This window comes from Fusarium graminearum, chromosome 1 (genome assembly GCF_000240135.3).
Source record: "Fusarium graminearum PH-1 chromosome 1, whole genome shotgun sequence".
Taxonomy (NCBI): domain Eukaryota; kingdom Fungi; phylum Ascomycota; class Sordariomycetes; order Hypocreales; family Nectriaceae; genus Fusarium; species Fusarium graminearum.
In genome coordinates, this window is record NC_026474.1 from 1,355,746 (window position 1) to 1,373,579 (window position 17,834).

Sequence of the window (17,834 nt, forward strand, 5' to 3'; positions counted from 1 at the left end):
AGTACAAAGACATGAGTCTTGCCTTGTTATTGTTGGAAAGTCCAACGGAAGAGGCAGATCTGATCGGCGAATTGTGAGGTGGGTGTGGATGATTGCATTGTTTGTTTGTATACCTAAGAAGAGTGGTGGTGTCCCGCGGGATGATGGATGGCGTGTGGCCGTTTTGGAGCATGGACAAGGTAGGTAGGTACTCATGAATGGATGTATATTTCCTATTGTCGATTGTCAAGGGTGCATTTATCCGTGTGTTGGTTGAAGTTGAAGAGTAAAAGTTGCAAGGGAGGAGACTCAATGACACTGTGGTGGTTGCGGAAGGCGGGTCTGTCTTACGGGCGCTAAACCGGAAGTGAGCCTCAATAGAGGGCAATAGACGGAAGGTGTCACCCGTGGCCGGTGCCTCGATTCAGCCCAGTCGGTCGGGACTACGGCCTTACTTTGCAGGGCATGGGACAACAATACCAAGCGCATTCTGAGGCCAATAGGAAGCTGCAAGCCGCCAAGCCACGCCCCAGCAGCCACTTCACGCCTTCCGCTTTTCTACCGGCCAACAACCTGCCATATTACGCCCTGCTTTCACAATTTGGCCGATGAGCACTTGCCGATTGGATGAGTTTTCACTTTTCAGCAAGGGAGGAACTACCTGCAGTCAACTCCTTAACCTACCTAGGTAGGCAACTATTACGCCAATGTGAGATATCTGACTCTTGTCTCTGCGCTGATCATTTATGACACTCGGATCGTCACTCGTTTTATGCCATAGTTGCTGTACTTACTCAGGTAGGCATGTAGAAATGCACAAGTTCCATCTTGTGTTACTCTTCGGTCTCGCATTGTGTGCTTGAATACCTCAGTAGGGCACCATAATATCGGAACACAACATAACGTGGTTACACAGCAGCGCAAGCTCATAACCTTTTGAGATATCAATTGTCAAGATGGAAACCCGCATAAATCCGATCGTTTGAATACAGGCAATTCATAATCCGCAAGTGCTTGCTCAACGAGGAAATAAATAGCTATGCAACCATCCGCAGTGTCCATCAATAAGCAACAATATCTCACTAACAATCAGAACCCATACATTCTAATACATATGTTTCGTGTCTTTGCCTGTCCCTATGTGCTAATATTGCCCTATCCGGTGCTAGAACTCATCCCATTCCATGGACGTGGTCTTGAGGTGGTCCTCGCGTTAGTTTCAGCCCTTTTCAGTCGACGTGGAGGGGGCGTGTGTAGGAAGATGTTGTACTCCACGTCCACAGCAGCCTTTTGAGCAAGTGTTCACAAGAGCACATTGTGTACGGACAAGAAACAAAACCTGCCCTGACGAACGTTGCTTTTGATCGAGGCTCAAAGGCTGTGCACGCTTGAGTTTTTCCATTTCCCTCAGGCACACCCTCCCTGGCAACCTCGGGAAGCTGCTTGTGACATATGAGCTTTGTTGGTGGCTTGGCTTGTCTCTGAGTGAATGGGCTACATCATTCTATTCGTACACTGGAGTCAGTTTTTAGGCCGGAGGATCCATTCATCCTATTTTGAGCTATTGTAGTTGCATGGGAAATGATGGCTTATAGAGTCTCAACCAGGGTCCATGCATAACATGTTTCCCACACACCTACCCTTTTCTCCTGTGCGGGTAGATGGGATTCTTCTACGATCTTGTTTGCTGTTGATTGTACTATTGTGCTGTAGAAACCCATCACAGCTCCACGTCAGGACAATCAATCAAGTGTTGAATAGATTCTATTCTGTATTGTCCAACACTCCATGACCAGGTCTTGGTCTTGGTCTTGGAGATAACTCGCTTGCATGTTTCCCTTATCCCTGCTTCCCCAAGTGCAACTATATTTGAGCCCTCTTCCTGATCTGTATTTCTCACTGAATTTCTCTCTCAACTCTATCCAGTCATCACTCCATTCTCGCGTCATCAAACCTAGCAAACCAAAGACAACCCTACCATACGTGGCGCATAGCTCTCGACCACCACATCGTCTCCCGCCCTTACCTATTGTGTCGAGGACAGGTTCTTGTCTTCCCGTTGGCGTAAACGGCAACTTTATCGTTGAGAACCCTTTATAAACGACAATCCTGCCTGCCGTAGTAGGCTATCATTGACTCTTTACATCATTAAAAAGCTCATCATTTTTCCTCTTCGACAAACAAACTTATCACTTACATCTTTCTTCTCTGCAGTTCTCCAGAGAGAAGACATCAGCTGGGAGCATAAACCTCTCAGCCTTGTATTGTTAGCATCAGGCATCACAATATACAGAAAGAATCATGGACCCTCCTAACAACACCTCTCGACCCCAAGAACCCCAAGGACCCCAAGTCACCGTCCCCAAGGAAAACACTCCCCCTCCGGCATACACTCCAAGACGGATCCCTTCCAATATTGCTTCTTTAGCAACACAACTTCTTGAAGTACGAAACTCCATGGCCAACGCGGCTGGCCGTATTCAAGAGCGTCAAACGGCCACCATGAACACACCACTTTCTAGCACGGTCATGGCCTCTGATGATCAAGATCAAGATGAGACATCCGAGACTAGTTCACCAATCAGCCTACGTATCAACACTTCCGTCAATGTGTCACGTAGCAACAACGTCGTCTGCTTGACTGCCACTCCCGCAGAGCAGGCCAATGCCATCGCCAAAGCAGTTGTTCAAGCTTTGCACGAGGGGAGCTCTGGACGCTGCGGCATTCCCATGATCGATGAGTCAGGCTGTCCCCGGCCATTGAACATTGAGGTCGATGCTGGCCTCGTCGTTGAAGGCACAGGCAACGTCATTGGAACCCGAGACATCATCGGTGAACTACTTCAGAAGCGCGGTACATCTTCACTCCGACGATCTCGTGATGAGGTTGAGGATGAAGACGAAGAATTTGCACCAGCAAAGAGACGACGCTCATGTCGATAAGCTGGGCAGGATATATCCTTGCATATTGGCACAAGTTCCACGAGACTTTGGTCCCGTTCGAATTTATTGTAGATAACAGCTTCATAAGCTGATCAAAGATCATCCATGCAAAGACAATTTTATAAGAGAGGTCAAAAAAGTAACTCGTTGATGTTTTCAGCGAGTGTGGTGAAGGAGGGATGACATATACGCAAGCGTTTCTTATGCTTCAGCCTTAGACTCCTGTTTTGAGGATAGCAGTTTTTGTACTGAACGAGATTTACGGCCTTTTTGATGATGGTTATAAGACGCATGGGGTTTTGGGAGTTGGTTAATACTTTGGTACAACCCGAAGGAAGGGATGGCAACACACGGACATGTACTACATATGGACATTCAAGGGAAGAGACAAGTCATTAAGCCACTTCCAATTTCTTGTCATACATGATATCTAATACATTGTCTTGTTGATTTTAATTCACTTCACTTGGTACTTGACAAACTTAAACCTTGCATCCTCCTCATCGTCATCGTACTTACTCAATCTTCAGAGCGCCATTCCCGCGGCCCCAGCACTACTGTATTACTTATGGCGTCTACATTTCAATCACCACTCATTCAAGACCAATAGACACCCCTTCCGATGGAATGGCAGCTCTCTGCCAGAAAGGCAAAGCACGGCCACTCTACCCCCTGGTTCCTCCCACCTTTGATGTCCCAGTTCAAAGGTTCGGGTCAGCTAGGTCGCGTCGATCCTCCTCTAGTTTGCTGGCTAATTATTGGCATCCATCCAACTTCGAAGAGGCTTTCTTCTGTCCGGGGTATTACCTTGGATTTATTGCGATGAAGCATCAAATACAAATGTTGTTCCATATGGTAAATCCCTAGCCTTGTGTGTTTTAATTAATTGTTACGCCAGATCAATTAACCGCCAAGATTTCTCATCAAAGAAGATACGAACTGATAACCAAGCTCTTGCGAATCACCGCCTTTCACCACCCTGACTCTATGTGTTCACTTGATGGGTTCAACTCAACTCCGGAAGTGCCTATATAAAATGAATGGCTGCAAGGCGAGGTATCTAAGCACCTGAAAGCAATGAGTCCCATGTTTGACACGCTTTTTCTTGTCGTGACACCTGGTAAATATGCAGATAAAAACAGCGTTCTATTAATTCTCAACTCTCATAGATAATTACAAAGGTGATAGGCACCATGATTTTTCTCAAGCTTCAGGACTCTTACCGTCTTTTTGGTGGCTAATTGACCATGTCCCCACCACAACTGACCCTTGCGTTGCTCAAACAGCTCTCAACTCTCCACCAGATCTTCACCTTATTCCATACATACCTAATTCGATCACTATAGCTGCGCATACAAAGAGTTGTCGCTTATCGGCGACATTGGAGGAGGGTTTCTTTTACTTCAGCGTGGAAGGTTTTTGTCTCGTTCTGCTCAAACCTCCACGGAGTAGCCTTTGTCAAGTTCCTACGACAGTGCTCAACAGACGCCACCATTCCCTTGGTGTTCATCTCATCCTACGACGGCCGCAGCCATGGCCAACCTCACTATTCGCAACCTTACAATTAACCCAATTGAGCTCATTGATGTTCAGCGATTCGAAAGTCAACGAGTGAAGACTGGCGGCGTTCTCTCCAATATCACTGGCTTTATTTACAGCTCAAACAAAACACATGCCAAGGGCGATGCTATTATCAAGGAAGAGGCATCCGTCAGTATTGATCCTTTCAAGACAGAAGATACTGGGATCCGGGCTGCCGATAGCAACAAAGAGGCTGTGCGTCTTACTTTCAAATATGAGAATCACAAATACGAAGTCGACATTCCGAGCTCCTCAAATAAGTCGTCTGTTATGAAAAACCTTGATGGCGGAAACCACGACCTCACCGTTGTTTATACCCCCAACGGTGCTTTTCTCGCCATCTTCTCTTCTGCCCAACTTCATCGATGGATGGAGGAGCTTCATGACGACTGGCCTCTCCCTTTACTTTCCATTCCCGGCACACACAACTCACCAACATGCTTTACCGCCTTGCCTTCTGTTCGATGTCAAGCGGTGGACATTCCAGAGCAACTCCGGAATGGCGTCCGGTTTCTTGACATCCGGGTTTCCGTAAGCTCCAGTAGTGATGACCTTGCTCTTGTGCACAGCGTGTTTCCCATCGCTTTGACCGGTACCAGGTACTTCAGAGACATGGTCGAAGAGATTTACAAGTTCCTCGATGAAAACCCCAGTGAGACCATCATCATGAGCGTCAAACGCGAGGGTACCGGTAGGGGCACCGACGAACAGCTCGGCAAATATCTGAAGCACAGTTACGTGGACAAGAGACGTAGCCGCTGGTGGACCGAACCAAAAGTTCCCACTCTAGGCAGCGCGCGTGGTCGCATTGTCATCGTCCGACGGTTTTACTTGGATGATGAGATGAAGGAATCATGCTGGGATGGCCGCGGCTGGGGTATTGACGCGGGCGACTGGCCTGACAATTGTGAAGACGGTCAGGTGGGCGAAGGAGCACATATCCGTGTTCAAGATTTCTACACAGTCACCGAGAGTCAAAACATTCAGAAGAAGATTGAGTTTTGTCGCCGACAACTCGAGCGTGCTGCTGAACAGACCTTTGCCCTCGCCGGTATGGCTGATCACAAAGAAGATGCCGACCTGCCTCCGTTCATTGTCAACTTCCTGACAGCAAGCAACTTCTTCAATGCTACCTGCTGGCCAGAGCGCATCGCCGCCAAGGTCAATCCTTCTGTTATTGAATACCTCTGCATGTGCCACGGCGAAGAAGGCAAAGGGCCCAACAAGCTCAAGATCGGTTCTGCGGCTACCGGCATTGTTGTGACTGACTGGGTAGGTCACAGAGATGATTGGGATTTAATCCGTTGTATTGTCGGAATGAACGCAAGACTACAGCTCAAGAGATGAGTCACAATGTATGAAGCAAAGAGGTGATTGGCTTTGCCATCAACGTATATACCGGGTAACAAAAGCCTTGGACACCATTTCACATAATAAATACATATCTAGACACATAAATGTTCACAACAAGCACAGAATTGCAGGGTCAAAGGTCTTAGCAATTAAGATGTATTATATTTCCAGCAGATGTAAATATGTGGCTATAACACCACCTTTCGAAACCAAAAGGCCAGCGATCGATAGTGTTTCCCCAAAATTGTAACAGTGGCGGCAGCGGCACCTTAATTTCAACAAGGTAACAAGGCTATACTATCAGTGCCAAAATATTGTATCGAGATAAGATTTCACGTCATATTATAGCCTTGTGACCTTATTGAAATGACAACCACCAATACCACTCCTCCCATGCCTGGGGAAATATTATCAAGGCCAGTGCCCTCTTGGTGTGCGAAATCAATAGCATTTGCACTGAATAACATATGCTTGCAGCATCAACAAGAGTAGATTGCTGCATGGCGTGCTAGCGTCGTAGCTGTTGTTCTACGAAAGCTGGTTAGCCATGAGGTTCTCTAAAGCATCTTTTAAATAAAAGGCATAAATGGAACCAGATCAGTTCTCCAAGGTGAATAGGTTGTTCGTCATGATGAACTCGGATAGAGCTAATAATAGCATAGTCATCATATGGTTGGGAAAGTGTGTAAAAAAATATTTGTCTTACCATAACATATGCGAGTACAATTGGAAGTCAAGTGTTCATCTGCGGCGGAGTCAGCATGGCCGCATCATTTTTGAAGTCAAAAAAAGCATGAAATAAAGTCTAGGCCAGTTAGTGATGAGATCCTGAACAAGTCCAGTGGTGAGTAGCGTACCGATCAGTCAGAAGTTGACGTTGTGTTCATGTCCCAGGATCCGAAGACCCCGAATCAAACAGTGTGAATACAATTTGATAAATAACTCATCACGAAAGAGATGGATAGATGATGTGCAAGAGCAAGAATTCTTTGTCTAGGTACCTAGATCCTCAACAGTCAGCCACTGGTTCCTAAACCAGATATCGACAAGAATCCATTTCCAAGAGCCACGATCAGGTGACGAAATGTCAACAAGAGGTCCCACTACACACCCACCACAAGGATTTGTACGTCCTCGCTTTTCTAGGGTGGGAGGCAGCAGTACTCGTTTATGTCCGCCCGTTCGTTCAAATATTCATCATACAGTGGCTGCGAGGAGCGCGGAAAGAGTAGGGCAAAGAAATATACCTATTGACAAACGCGAGTTAGCAATGCGGTCATGATAGATAGAAGCAAGCAAAGGTGCGTTGTGATCTCCAGTCAGACAAGGCTGAAACTAAATACAACAGTATCGACATTATATATTAAGAATGAGGAATCCCTGGTGTCGTTGTGATCATCATACGGAGGGGGGTAGATGAAGAAAAAAAGAAAAAGAAAAGAAGAAAAAGTGTACGAACCTTTTAATTTTGTAGCAAAAGTTGACGCGCTTGACCAGCAAGCGCGTCCAACATAGAGTAGCAAGTGAAACAAAACAACTAGTGACCAGTCAGTAAGAGGTTCTAGACAAAATTGTCCTGCAAATTCTGAGGTCCAGAGCTTTCTCAGTGTAATTCTATAGTAGAAATATCACCATCGGTAGGTCTGATTTGGATTGTTCATGTATTGTTGATCATCGTAAAAAGCAAACAAGAAAAGCAGGAGAGGGGAAGATTCTTACCTAGAAGAGGTGAAAAGCCATGGTTGCGCAGAATTGACAACGCTTTCGCATCGTGTGCGCGAGCCAGAGCTTGAGGAGTGAAGAGAAGAAAAATGAGTGAAGGAAGCTTGAAATCAAGAAAATTTATGTTGGTGGAGGTTGAAACTGCTGACTGTGCACAGACGCTAATCTGCTTTTGATCTAGATCGACCCCGCAGTCCGCCACCCGACCCCTTCCATGTGGCGCATGTCGTGGCGAATTATCACCGCCATAAAGGGTGTCATAAGCGCCGCTTCAGCTGTATGTGTTATACTTGATCTTTACAACCATCTTCCAACTCAGTACACAACTTCACAATGGCGTCCTTACAGGCGCTGTGGGGTCCAATGGCCCGGCGGCTCCTGCGAGTCGCCGTGGCCAAAACCACAAACGTGGTCCGGACCAAATTTGTCGTTATGACGCGGCCCCTGCAAAACCAACTTACACTGAGAACCGCCAGAGTTGCTCGCCAGCCTATCCACCCTGTTGCTGCTCTTCGACAGCAGAAACGCCATACTAGCCGATGGTTCTCGAGCTCCGCAGCTCAGAATGTCAACCGAGTTATTAGGCGATTCGTTAGCTCCGAGCCCAAGGCTGCTCGCTTCGACCGATCCAAGCTCCCGAGCTCCAGCACCTCACGACGTGTTGCGCAGTTCTCTGGCCGAGCTCCATTTGCCAATGCCCTCCGTCCCAACTTGACGGGTGGTGCTTTCCCTCGAAGTGCCAGTGGATACAGTCTCGGCGGTAGTGCTCGATACTTCTCCCACGGTCCGGCAGCTCCGGCTCAGGTCGTGCAGAATGTCTCCCAAGCCATGAGAGCATTCTTCCTTTCTGGCCAGAAGCTCCGTTATGACGGCCTCGGACCTCGAGGCGATCGACAGTATCGAGCGGTATCACCAGTTGAAGACCAGGCCATGCACAAGCTCTCCGCCTTCTCCAACTCGGCTCCCGGCGCTTTCGTTGACTTCAACATCAGCCCCACTGTTACGGCTCTCAGCCCTCTTGCCGCCGCTATCCCCTTCGCCTCTGAGACCTCTGGTTTCAAGGCTGAGGCTGCTGCGGCCGGTGCTTCTCTTAACACTGAGGGTTTCCTCGATGTCCTTTCCTCCGACTTCGGCCGAGTGCTTCAGGATCTCCGAGTAATCGATACCGATCTCCGAAGACTTGCGATTTTAGGTGACCTTCCAGTTTTATTAGAGAAACACAACACTCTTCGGGTCCGCTTCCCAGGCGTCGACGCTGAGACCCTTGAGCGATTATGCGATGATATTGGGATCCAGCGCGGCGTGGTGGGTCAAGATCCCGAATTTGACGATGCTGCCGGTGTTCCAGTGGCTCTCAAGTTCCCATTCGCTCCTGATAGCGGGAAACAACCAAGCATATCACTTCGATCTTTAGAGGGTTATGAAACCGATGGAATCTCGGCTCTTGACGAAGAGTATTTCGTCTATGGTGACATCTTGGACGACATGTCTGACAACCCATGGTTGGCGGAGACTGACGGATATGAGACAATGTCGCCTCCAGCCAGCTCGGCAATCGGACAATCCGAAGATTACGAAGGTCTTGAAGGGATCTACCGGTTCCTTGAGGAATGTGACCAGGCCAAAGGAAAGGTTGGTCGAGTAAATTGATTTTGAGCGAAACGATACCAGAATGCCATATGAAAATTGACAGGCATTGTACTTGACGACCGACACTCTCTGCACCGAACGACAATAGCTAGATTTAGTATGAACAGTAACTAGCTTTCAATTGAATTTCCTTGAGTATTTATTAGTATTCTATACACTTAATGGATCCATTTCCCTGATTTGTAGTGGTGGTTCTGTGTGATAACATTGAAGTCTTACCAATTTCAGATAAACTACCCAATATTTTACCTTCATTCATCTTTTTAGAGAGTTCTGTCGGGCAACTGGCTGGTCTGTTGAATCGGCGCGTCAGGGCGTGGTTTAGTTGGGGAGATATCGTTGGGCTGTCGAGATTTTGGATTGGCGCTTTTCTGATCCAAGAGATTGGTGCTGGTAGATATGTCTTGTAGAAACATTGCCATCGAGAGCATCTGAGCACATCGATGCTGGCATTCAAGAGAAGAAGATGACATTATGAGTGTTGATGATGTTGGTGGTAAGTTGAGACGGGAAGGTGGATGCTGTGGAATGACAGCGACAAAGTCACCTTACCCTGTGGCAAGTGTGCATGTGAGCGATGTCGTAATTCGTCTTAAAGATACATTCGATATGAATTAAATCGACCTACCGAATAATTGATTAATTTATCGTAAATCATGCAATACTGCTATTTACTATAATACAATTGAGGTTGAGGCTACTGTGTCACATTACACCCATCAAGTTCTATCAGTTCCTTTTTAGCTGAAGAATTTCTACTCCACCTCTCGCCCAATAAGTAACCTCTTCAAGATGTCAAGCGAAGCGTCACTTTGATGCTACCTACCATATTCCTCAACCAAACAAGGGAAAATGGCAGCTTCTCAACATGTTGGACAGCGCATTTCCTATGATGGCGCCCTCTGCACAGTGAGATATGTCGGTGAAGTCGCAGGCACGACGGGAACCTGGTTGGGCGTAGAATGGGACGACTCAGCACGAGGCAAACATGACGGATGTCACAAGGGCGTTCGCTATTTCACCTGTATGATCAAACATCCTCTCATTCACTTACCCACAAATGCTCATCCTGCTTGCGCTTGACAAACCCAAAACTGACTCTCACAGGCAAATCCAAGTTCCCCACCGCTGCTTCATTTGTGCGTCCTTCTCGACCGGCTGACCCGCCGCGTCACTTCTTAGCAGCCGTCAATCACAAATATGCCAGCGAGTACACGCTTCCTGATGGCAGAAGGGCGGCAGAGGAAATCATATTCTTCGGAAAGCGCGCCGAGGAGGTTGGGTTTGAGAAGATTCGTCGGAAGCAAGCCAATATTGGCGAGCTGACTATTGTGATCCTGGATGATCTTCAAGTTGCCAGTGCAAGAGCAGACGACGAAACTGAGGGAACCATCTCCAAGAAGTGTCCCAAGATTACGCAACTGGACCTCAGTCGAAATTTGTTTCAGCACCTTGATCCTGTTTTTGACATTTGTCGTGAGCTACCAAACCTCCAACATCTCACCCTCAAGTGCGTGATATCCATCAAACACAGGCAACTAGTTTTACTGACACGATTACAGTGGCAACCGTTTCCAGGAAGTTTTGGATAACCAAACTCATGGCATTATGGAAAACGTCAAAGAGCTGTCCCTGGAGGCAACCATGATGAGCTGGGAGGAAGTTTGTCACATCGCAACAAAGTGTCCGTCTTTGGCAGCTCTGGACGCCGGCTCAAACCACCTCCAGTCTCTCCCAGCACTAAACTATGGGAGCCTCATGTCGACATTGACATCGATCAACCTCGAAATCAACGAATTCACTTCATTTGCTGACATCAGTACGCTCACTTCACTCACCTCTTTGCGCAATGTTCACCTCAAGGGAAACAATATCACTGCAATCGCACCGGAAGGCGTCGAAGGCCCAGTGTTCTCAGAAAGCGTCCAGTACCTCGATGTTTCATACAACAATATTCAGTCATGGACGTTTGTGGACCAGATTCCCAAACATTTCCCTGGCTTGGTTGGGCTAAGAATTGGCCACAATCCATTCTATGATGCTGTTGGTGCTGATGCCAGATCATCCTCTTCTGAAGAATCCCACATGTTTACTGTAGCTCGCTTGGCTTCGCTCAAGTCTCTCAACTTCAGTCAAGTCACAGTAGCCGACCGTACAAATGCTGAGATGTTTTACCTCTCTCGGATTGGAAAACAGCTTGCGGCCGCGCCGGAGGACGCCGAAGAAGAGATTCTGGCCCTCCACCCCCGCTGGGCAGAACTATGCGAGATTCACGGCGCACCGAGCATTATGCGTAGGTCAGAGGTTAACCCCTCCTTTCTAGAGGCTCGCTTGATCACCGTTAGTTTTCATCGACGCGGAGAAGAGGAGAGAGTAACAAGGATACCCAAATCCTACGACATATACGCCGTAAAAGGAGTTGCAGGAAAGCTGTTGGGATTGTCTCCCCTCACACTTGCTCTCATATGGGAAACAGGAGAATGGGATCCCGTCGCTGGATTTGATGACCAGGAGGGTGAAAGCAGCGATGAGGAAGAGGCAGAAGAAGAGAGGGAACGCAAAGCGGTCGACGCAAACGCCGCTGATGAGGACAGCGCAAGCAAACCAGGGCGATGGGTGAAGAGGGAAGTTGAACTGAGAGATGGGCCCAGGCAACTAGGTTACTGTGTGGATGGTCTGGATGTTAAGATTCGCGTGGAGGCTCGTTAGATGTTAGGTGAGACAAACTTAATCAAGTCTTGCAGAGACCTTTGTGCTTGTTTGTACTGCAGCAAACCCGGTTCATGAGACATCATGCAGCCAGCAAACACTATCACAGAATGATATAAAGAAAGCACGAAGGAGCGTCCAACATGGATATCTGGTTAGCCTTACTCTCCGCGCGATATGTAGCTTGGCGATCAACCGTCTTTTCCCATCACCACTACAGCAGCCCAAGTCATCATGGCTTTTGCCCCAAAACCCCAGTTCTTTCTGATCAGACCTGGAGCTGAGGAGATCACATCCGAAGGACAAATCGTCGTCCAACCCGCAACCGCTGTACCTCTCATTCCTGCGGACCTTTTACCTCACTGGGTGGAAGTTGTCGGCGTTCCGCGAAGTTTATCAGGAGATGAGACAAAAGACATGGGAAACTTGGGTGTCATTCATGCAGAGCATCATACCTACAAGCTCCGATTCGATCCCATCACTGAAGATGGGGCCTTTGCCAGTGATGGAACGGAAGAAGAAATCCCTTGTAAATCTGTCATACAGCCTAGTTTTAGCATATGGGGCTCGCCAATCCCTCACCACACTCCTCCTGAAGACCATGGACTAGAGGCCTTGAAGTCTCTACCATCTCACACTTCAGCTCCTAAAGTCAAGCTTAAAGCGCCCCAGGGACTCTCCTCAAGTCGTCACAACCCGGAAAACCAGCAGCAGCCAAAATCTGCTCTTCAGAAAGAGCCATTGCCAATCCAAACCAACACCACATCACCATCATCACAACTCCCTACACCATGCCGACACTGGTGTCACCACGGAGTCTGCAAATGGGGACTGGACTGTCACTACGAACACACAATGCCCTTATCATCAGAAGGTCTTGCAGAAGTTGGTCTCTCGCAGTTCCCCGATTGGTGGCTCCAGGCACGGGGCGTCATGCCAATGCCTTTAGAGGTGCTTCGCGCTGCGGATGTATCGAGTGCTCGTCGAATGGACAGGAAGATGATGAGCTATGCCAAGAAGAAGCCTCGGTTTAGAGTTCGTGCGAAGCGTGTCGGTGCGAGACGTGTAGATGTCGATGAGGCTCCAGAGGTGGAAGCAGAGGATGGATATGGAGAGGAACCAGAGGTGCAAGAACCGACGAGGGAAAGAGAGGGCATTTTGATTGAATTTTGAGAGCATCATCACACACTCTCGAACAACATCAGCATTAGTTAGATCTGGACAGCAAATGCTCAACTATGTTCTATTCAAGTGGCAGCTTTAGTGATAATTGGAATCTGTTCTCATAATCATTTGGGTACAAATAATTATCGGTTATCCCACCCAAGAACCAACCATCACTACTATCTAGGTAGCCTGTCCACAAGACATAGGCAGACCTTCATGATGCAGATAAGATCCGACTATGCGGATTAAGAGCCATAAGAAAATATCCTATCTCCATCTCACTTATAATTGTGGTTTATGAATCCATGATAAGCGAGCGATCTCCGATCTTGAGGTTTACAATGTTTATTAGTCAGATCTCGGGTTTATGTTACACTGACGCTGTAACGCCGATGGATCGGGGCTGCGACATCACCATCGCCGTTTGGGATTAGAGTCTATAATGAATGTTGATGTTGTTAAGTGGGATAAAATACATATAAATATCACCATGTCTTCCCATCAAAGGTATCATCTCGAAGCCTCCATTCTTATATCACTGTACCATCTCCACAACACTTTACCCTAGTCATCAATTAACATGCCCCAAGTTCTTGGAAAGCAAGTTGGCCCTGTCGCCTACGGCCTCATGGGTGAGTGAATTCCTTTTTAGAAAAGAAACAAGAGGCTCACAATGAACAGGCTTCACATGGCGCCCAAATGCTACTCCTCTAGAGCAGGCCATTGAAGCGATGCACGCCGCCTCCAACAATGGCTGCACCCTTTGGAGCGGAGCCGAATTCTACGGAACTCCAGAGTACAACAGCATAACACTACTTAAGGCTTATTTCACAAAGTATCCTGAAGACGCCGATAAGATCACCATAGCCATGAAAGGTACCTATAATCTCGAAAGATTCCAGCTCGATGGATCTCCTGAGAACGTCCGGAGGTCGATCGACAACGTGATCAACCAACTCGGTGGAACCAAGAAGCTTGACCTCTTTGCGCCTTCGAGACGAGACCACAAGGTTCCTTTTGAGACAACCCTCAGCGTCATCCAGAAGGAGTACATCGACACTGGCAAGGTCGGCGGTATTGCTCTTTCAGAATGCAGCGCCGAGACTATCGAGGAGGCTGTCAAGATTGCCAAGATCAGTCTCGTTGAGGTCGAGCTTAGCTTGTTTAGCACAGACATCTTACATAACGGCGTTGCTGCCGCCTGTGCGAAGCACAGCATCCCCATCATGGCATATTCACCCATTGGGCGTGGCGTAAGTGCATCTATATACTTGATCTGAACATTTCACGCAACTAACGGTCATTACAGATGCTTACTGGCCGGTTCAACAACAGCTCTGAGTTCCAAGGCCAAGGAATTGCCAGCCGCTTCCCTCGTTTCCAACCCGAAGCTTTCCAGCACAACCTCAAGCTTGTTGAGCAGGTCAAGGCTGTAGCTGAAAAGAAGGGTGTTACGCCGGCACAACTCGCAATCAACTGGGTCAGAAGCCTGGACGGCTGTGAAGGATTACCTACTTTAATCCCGGCACCAGGAGCAACTACAGCGGTTAGAGTAGAGGAAAACGCTCAACATTGCCCGCTTTCGGAAGAAGAGATGAAGACCTTGGAGAAGATAGCCAATGATTTTGAGGTTTCTGGAGGGCGATACCCAGATGGCATGCCGATGGAGACGTAGGCTGTGAAATATCTGGTGTCCAGTTAGAATGGATTCATAGATCTCTCGTGTGAAACAATAAGAGGGAAATGTTGTTGATATTCAGCTGTAAATTTTCCACGTGTCGCCTAAAACAAAAAAGGCATTCAGAATTGCAGAATTCATAAAAATGAATGCCATCATGAAGGGTTGATTGTATGGGTATATGTGTATGAGAGTCTCACCTACCATATAATGATTAACGCCTTTTACAGCAGCAATCATGATGATTGGAGCAGGGAAGACGACATCCTCTCGAATGACTTGCAGCAGACTCGTGCTGAGCACTCAAGTTCCTCATTTTGAGTTGTATGAGTTTGAGGACAAGCTTGAACTCCAGTTGCGAAAATGAGCATATATTGATGTGGGGATGGCACGTGACATCATATCAGCTCGCCAAGCTCGATACCTGAGGGTATCGTGGACACCTGGGCAGTAGTACAGTAAAGTAAACCAAGATATTGAATATTCTCAATTCAATACAGTTGATAACCGAATTAAAAAAATGGATAGCAATAAACACAGGGTATATCGGTAAATTCAGCTGACAACTACCTCACAATACAAGACACACGCCCACTGGACCATGCTACCAACGCTACATCCAATAGGGGCCCTTAAACTATCAAAGCACCGTTGGAGCCGACTGCTTCCAATCGGTTCACAAGCTTCTTCACATTCGCCCAGTCCTCGTTCTTCAAGCTCTCCTTACCGCCAAGACCACTAGCAACTTCGAATACCGTCAGAGAGCCGTCGATGCCACCAGTGGCAAGGCGCTTTCCATCATTGGGCTCCCATGCGACCTTGTTCAGACTCTTTGAAAGCATAGTTCTACCGTCCTTTCGGGAGCTGGGTGAGATCTTTGAAACGGGCTCCTCGGTCTCAACAGCAATATCCCAAAGCTCCAACCAGCCAGCACCGTCAACCAAAGCAAAAATGTTGGGCTTGACAGGAGACCACTTGGCGTCGTAGACAACATCTTCGCGAACAAAGTCGATGAGAGGCGCAATTGTACCGTCGCCGGATCCAATCGTTGATGTAGCTGCAGGTGCTCGAACCTTCCAAAGCTTGACACTCCAATCCAAAGATGATGATATAACCAGATCGCCCAAATCCACAGGGCCCCTAGCAGGGTGGAAGTCCACCGACATGACGGGAGCAGTATGTCCCTTGTAGCTGATCTTCTTATCGACACCAGCCTTGGCGCCGGCGCGGTCATATCGATGGCAAGGGAAGATAGTGCCCTCCTCACTACCCACGAGGAAGAACGTAGGGTCTGTATCTGGGAAAGAAAGACATGTGGGACTCACGTCTTCGACAGCCACCTTGGCCTGACTAGGATTCTTCAATTCAAGAAGTTCCTGGGGCTGTGCAAAGACGTCCATTGTCCAACCGCAAACCACACCATCGGTGGAGCAAGATATGATATTATTGGCGTTTTGAGTACCAACAATATCAACAGAGTAAATAGGATGAGCATGGCCGTAACCTGTCAAGGGAGTCTTTTGCACTGGTGCCGCCTTTGCTCTCGTATCCCATAGCAACACCTGGCCACTGTATGAGCCACCAATGATCAGATTGTTGTGGTAAGGAGAGAACTTGGCAGTGAGAATATCCGACTGCGCAGTGAAAACGTATTCCGGACGATCTTGCATGTGCATGTTCCAGACTTGGACCAAACCATCCGGTTCATGAGGGGCCGTCGGGTTCTTGGTGTAAGAAGCGAGAAGCAGCTCGTTGAATTTGGGCGAGAAGTCGATTCCACTGATCATGCGCTTCTTAGACCATCGCTCGTCATAGAATTGAGCCACTTCCTTTATTCTGTGTCGCCCTTTGCCGCCCGTATTTCCGCTGTCCTCATCATCATCGTCTACGTCTTGGCCTTGTAGAGCGTAATCTGTAAGGATATCGTACGTCTCTTGGTCAAGAGCCCGTTCGATGACCTTTGTGGACTTCTCAAGGAAGTCAAAGAAGTCGTCCGATTGCGCAACAGCATCGAGCTCCTCAGTGGTCCAGTTTCTCGCAGGTTGACTGACAGCGGACGGAACGACGCCGTCGCTCAAGAATTCCTTTGTCGCCCGTAGTTCCTCTTCAACCTCTTCTCTGATCTTTTGTCGGAGTTCCTCTTCTCGATCTCGCTCTCTCCTGCTCAGCCTCTTGCCGGGCGTCGAAGTTACGGCGGGAACATCTTCGGCCTCCGAAATGAGAGACTGTGCTCTGGTTCTGGTAGGAGTTGTCCACTCCTCGGTGGTCTGGACACCTTTGCTGTATGAGAAAACCTCCTTTACTGGAGATGGTGGACATTCGAAGACGGTGAGGAGCGGAGCGGTACTAAGACTCGGGGGCGGCTGAGCGGGAATCTGAATGTTGCTAATGGTGGTAACTTCGGAAGGTTCGTTGCTAATCTCGCCAGCGCTAAGGACGCTGTTCGGGCGACTACCACGAGGAGCGGGAGAGCCAGGCCCTCCTGTGACTGCTGAGCCAGGCCTGCTATCACCGACAAGACTATTAATGAGGGTTTCGATCTCGCGGCGGTTGTCTGCTCTTCCAGGGGTTGGCGATATTAACTGTGGTCGAGAAACGTCAACGAGGGGCTTAAAGGCGGTAGGGTGTCAGGGGACCAACGTCGCTAGAAGTTCCTACACTCGCACGACCTGCAGTCGCAGCGTTTGCCCGAAGCTCTCTTTGGCGCTTGAGCTCAGCAAGCTTGGCCTTCTTTGCTAGGATTTCATCTCGACGTTGCTGCATTGTGGACGTTCCACAGTCGCATCGCGGGACTGCTCGATGTTTGGAAAGCTATAATTTGGAAGGTATAGATCGACAACGACTGGACACGGTAATAAAAGATTCACTTTTTCAAAAACAGACGTGCAGTGACGACGGTAAGAAGGAACAAAACCAATCTCCGTCCACAAGGTTGAGGTATGTAATTGTGTGGTTGTTTGTCGCGATAGAAGTTACGAAATGCTGGGTTGTACAGTAGCAGTAATGAGCTTGCAATGGGGGTCCAATTGAATCCATTCATGCGCGACGGGAT

The 17,834-nt window shown here is 48.1% G+C and overlaps 8 protein-coding genes across 8 annotated transcripts; 6 read left to right on the forward strand and 2 right to left on the reverse strand.

The window, feature by feature from the left end:
* Positions 1-2,164: 2,164 nt before the first annotated feature.
* FGSG_00422 (uncharacterized protein) lies at positions 2,165-3,340 on the forward strand. The gene has a single exon (XM_011317786.1). It carries the CDS (start codon positions 2,281-2,283, stop codon positions 2,920-2,922), a length of 642 nt encoding a protein of 213 aa, XP_011316088.1. The 5' UTR covers positions 2,165-2,280; the 3' UTR covers positions 2,923-3,340.
* A 1,115-nt stretch (positions 3,341-4,455) lies between these two features.
* On the forward strand, positions 4,456-5,850 carry FGSG_00423 (uncharacterized protein; the record flags this gene model as incomplete). Its single annotated transcript, XM_011317787.1, has 1 exon — positions 4,456-5,850. One exon carries the CDS (start codon positions 4,456-4,458, stop codon positions 5,848-5,850), a length of 1,395 nt encoding a protein of 464 aa, XP_011316089.1.
* Positions 5,851-6,184: 334 nt separating this feature from the next.
* On the reverse strand, positions 6,185-7,651 carry FGSG_11765 (uncharacterized protein; the record flags this gene model as incomplete). Its single annotated transcript, XM_011317788.1, has 4 exons — positions 6,185-6,384; positions 6,563-6,601; positions 7,316-7,393; positions 7,576-7,651. Coding segments are annotated over 4 exons (213 nt in total), but the record flags the coding sequence as incomplete, so codon positions are not given.
* Positions 7,652-7,899: 248 nt separating this feature from the next.
* FGSG_00424 (uncharacterized protein) lies at positions 7,900-9,381 on the forward strand. The gene has a single exon (XM_011317789.1). It carries the CDS (start codon positions 7,912-7,914, stop codon positions 9,226-9,228), a length of 1,317 nt encoding a protein of 438 aa, XP_011316091.1. The 5' UTR covers positions 7,900-7,911; the 3' UTR covers positions 9,229-9,381.
* A 699-nt stretch (positions 9,382-10,080) lies between these two features.
* FGSG_00425 (uncharacterized protein) lies at positions 10,081-11,937 on the forward strand (the record flags this gene model as incomplete). Its single annotated transcript, XM_011317790.1, has 3 exons — positions 10,081-10,252; positions 10,336-10,738; positions 10,791-11,937. 3 exons carry the CDS (start codon positions 10,081-10,083, stop codon positions 11,935-11,937), a joined length of 1,722 nt encoding a protein of 573 aa, XP_011316092.1.
* Positions 11,938-12,171: 234 nt separating this feature from the next.
* Positions 12,172-13,110, forward strand: FGSG_00426 (uncharacterized protein; the record flags this gene model as incomplete). The annotated part of the gene is made up of 1 exon (XM_011317791.1): positions 12,172-13,110. The coding sequence occupies one exon, from the start codon at positions 12,172-12,174 to the stop codon at positions 13,108-13,110; it is 939 nt and encodes a 312-aa protein (XP_011316093.1).
* Positions 13,111-13,684: 574 nt separating this feature from the next.
* Positions 13,685-14,779, forward strand: FGSG_00427 (uncharacterized protein; the record flags this gene model as incomplete). The annotated part of the gene is made up of 3 exons (XM_011317792.1): positions 13,685-13,736; positions 13,786-14,357; positions 14,414-14,779. The coding sequence occupies 3 exons, from the start codon at positions 13,685-13,687 to the stop codon at positions 14,777-14,779; spliced, it is 990 nt and encodes a 329-aa protein (XP_011316094.1).
* Positions 14,780-15,414: 635 nt separating this feature from the next.
* Positions 15,415-17,545, reverse strand: FGSG_00428 (uncharacterized protein; the record flags this gene model as incomplete). The annotated part of the gene is made up of 2 exons (XM_011317793.1): positions 15,415-17,364; positions 17,441-17,545. 2 exons carry the CDS (start codon positions 17,543-17,545, stop codon positions 15,415-15,417), a joined length of 2,055 nt encoding a protein of 684 aa, XP_011316095.1.
* Between the last annotated feature and the right edge of the window lie 289 nt (positions 17,546-17,834).

Bases quoted from the DNA above. Each gene is read 5' to 3' on its own strand.
- FGSG_00422 (XM_011317786.1), top strand. From the start codon at position 2,281: ATGGACCCTCCTAACAACACCTCTCGACCCCAAGAACCCCAAGGACCC.
- FGSG_00424 (XM_011317789.1), top strand. From the start codon at position 7,912: ATGGCGTCCTTACAGGCGCTGTGGGGTCCAATGGCCCGGCGGCTCCTG.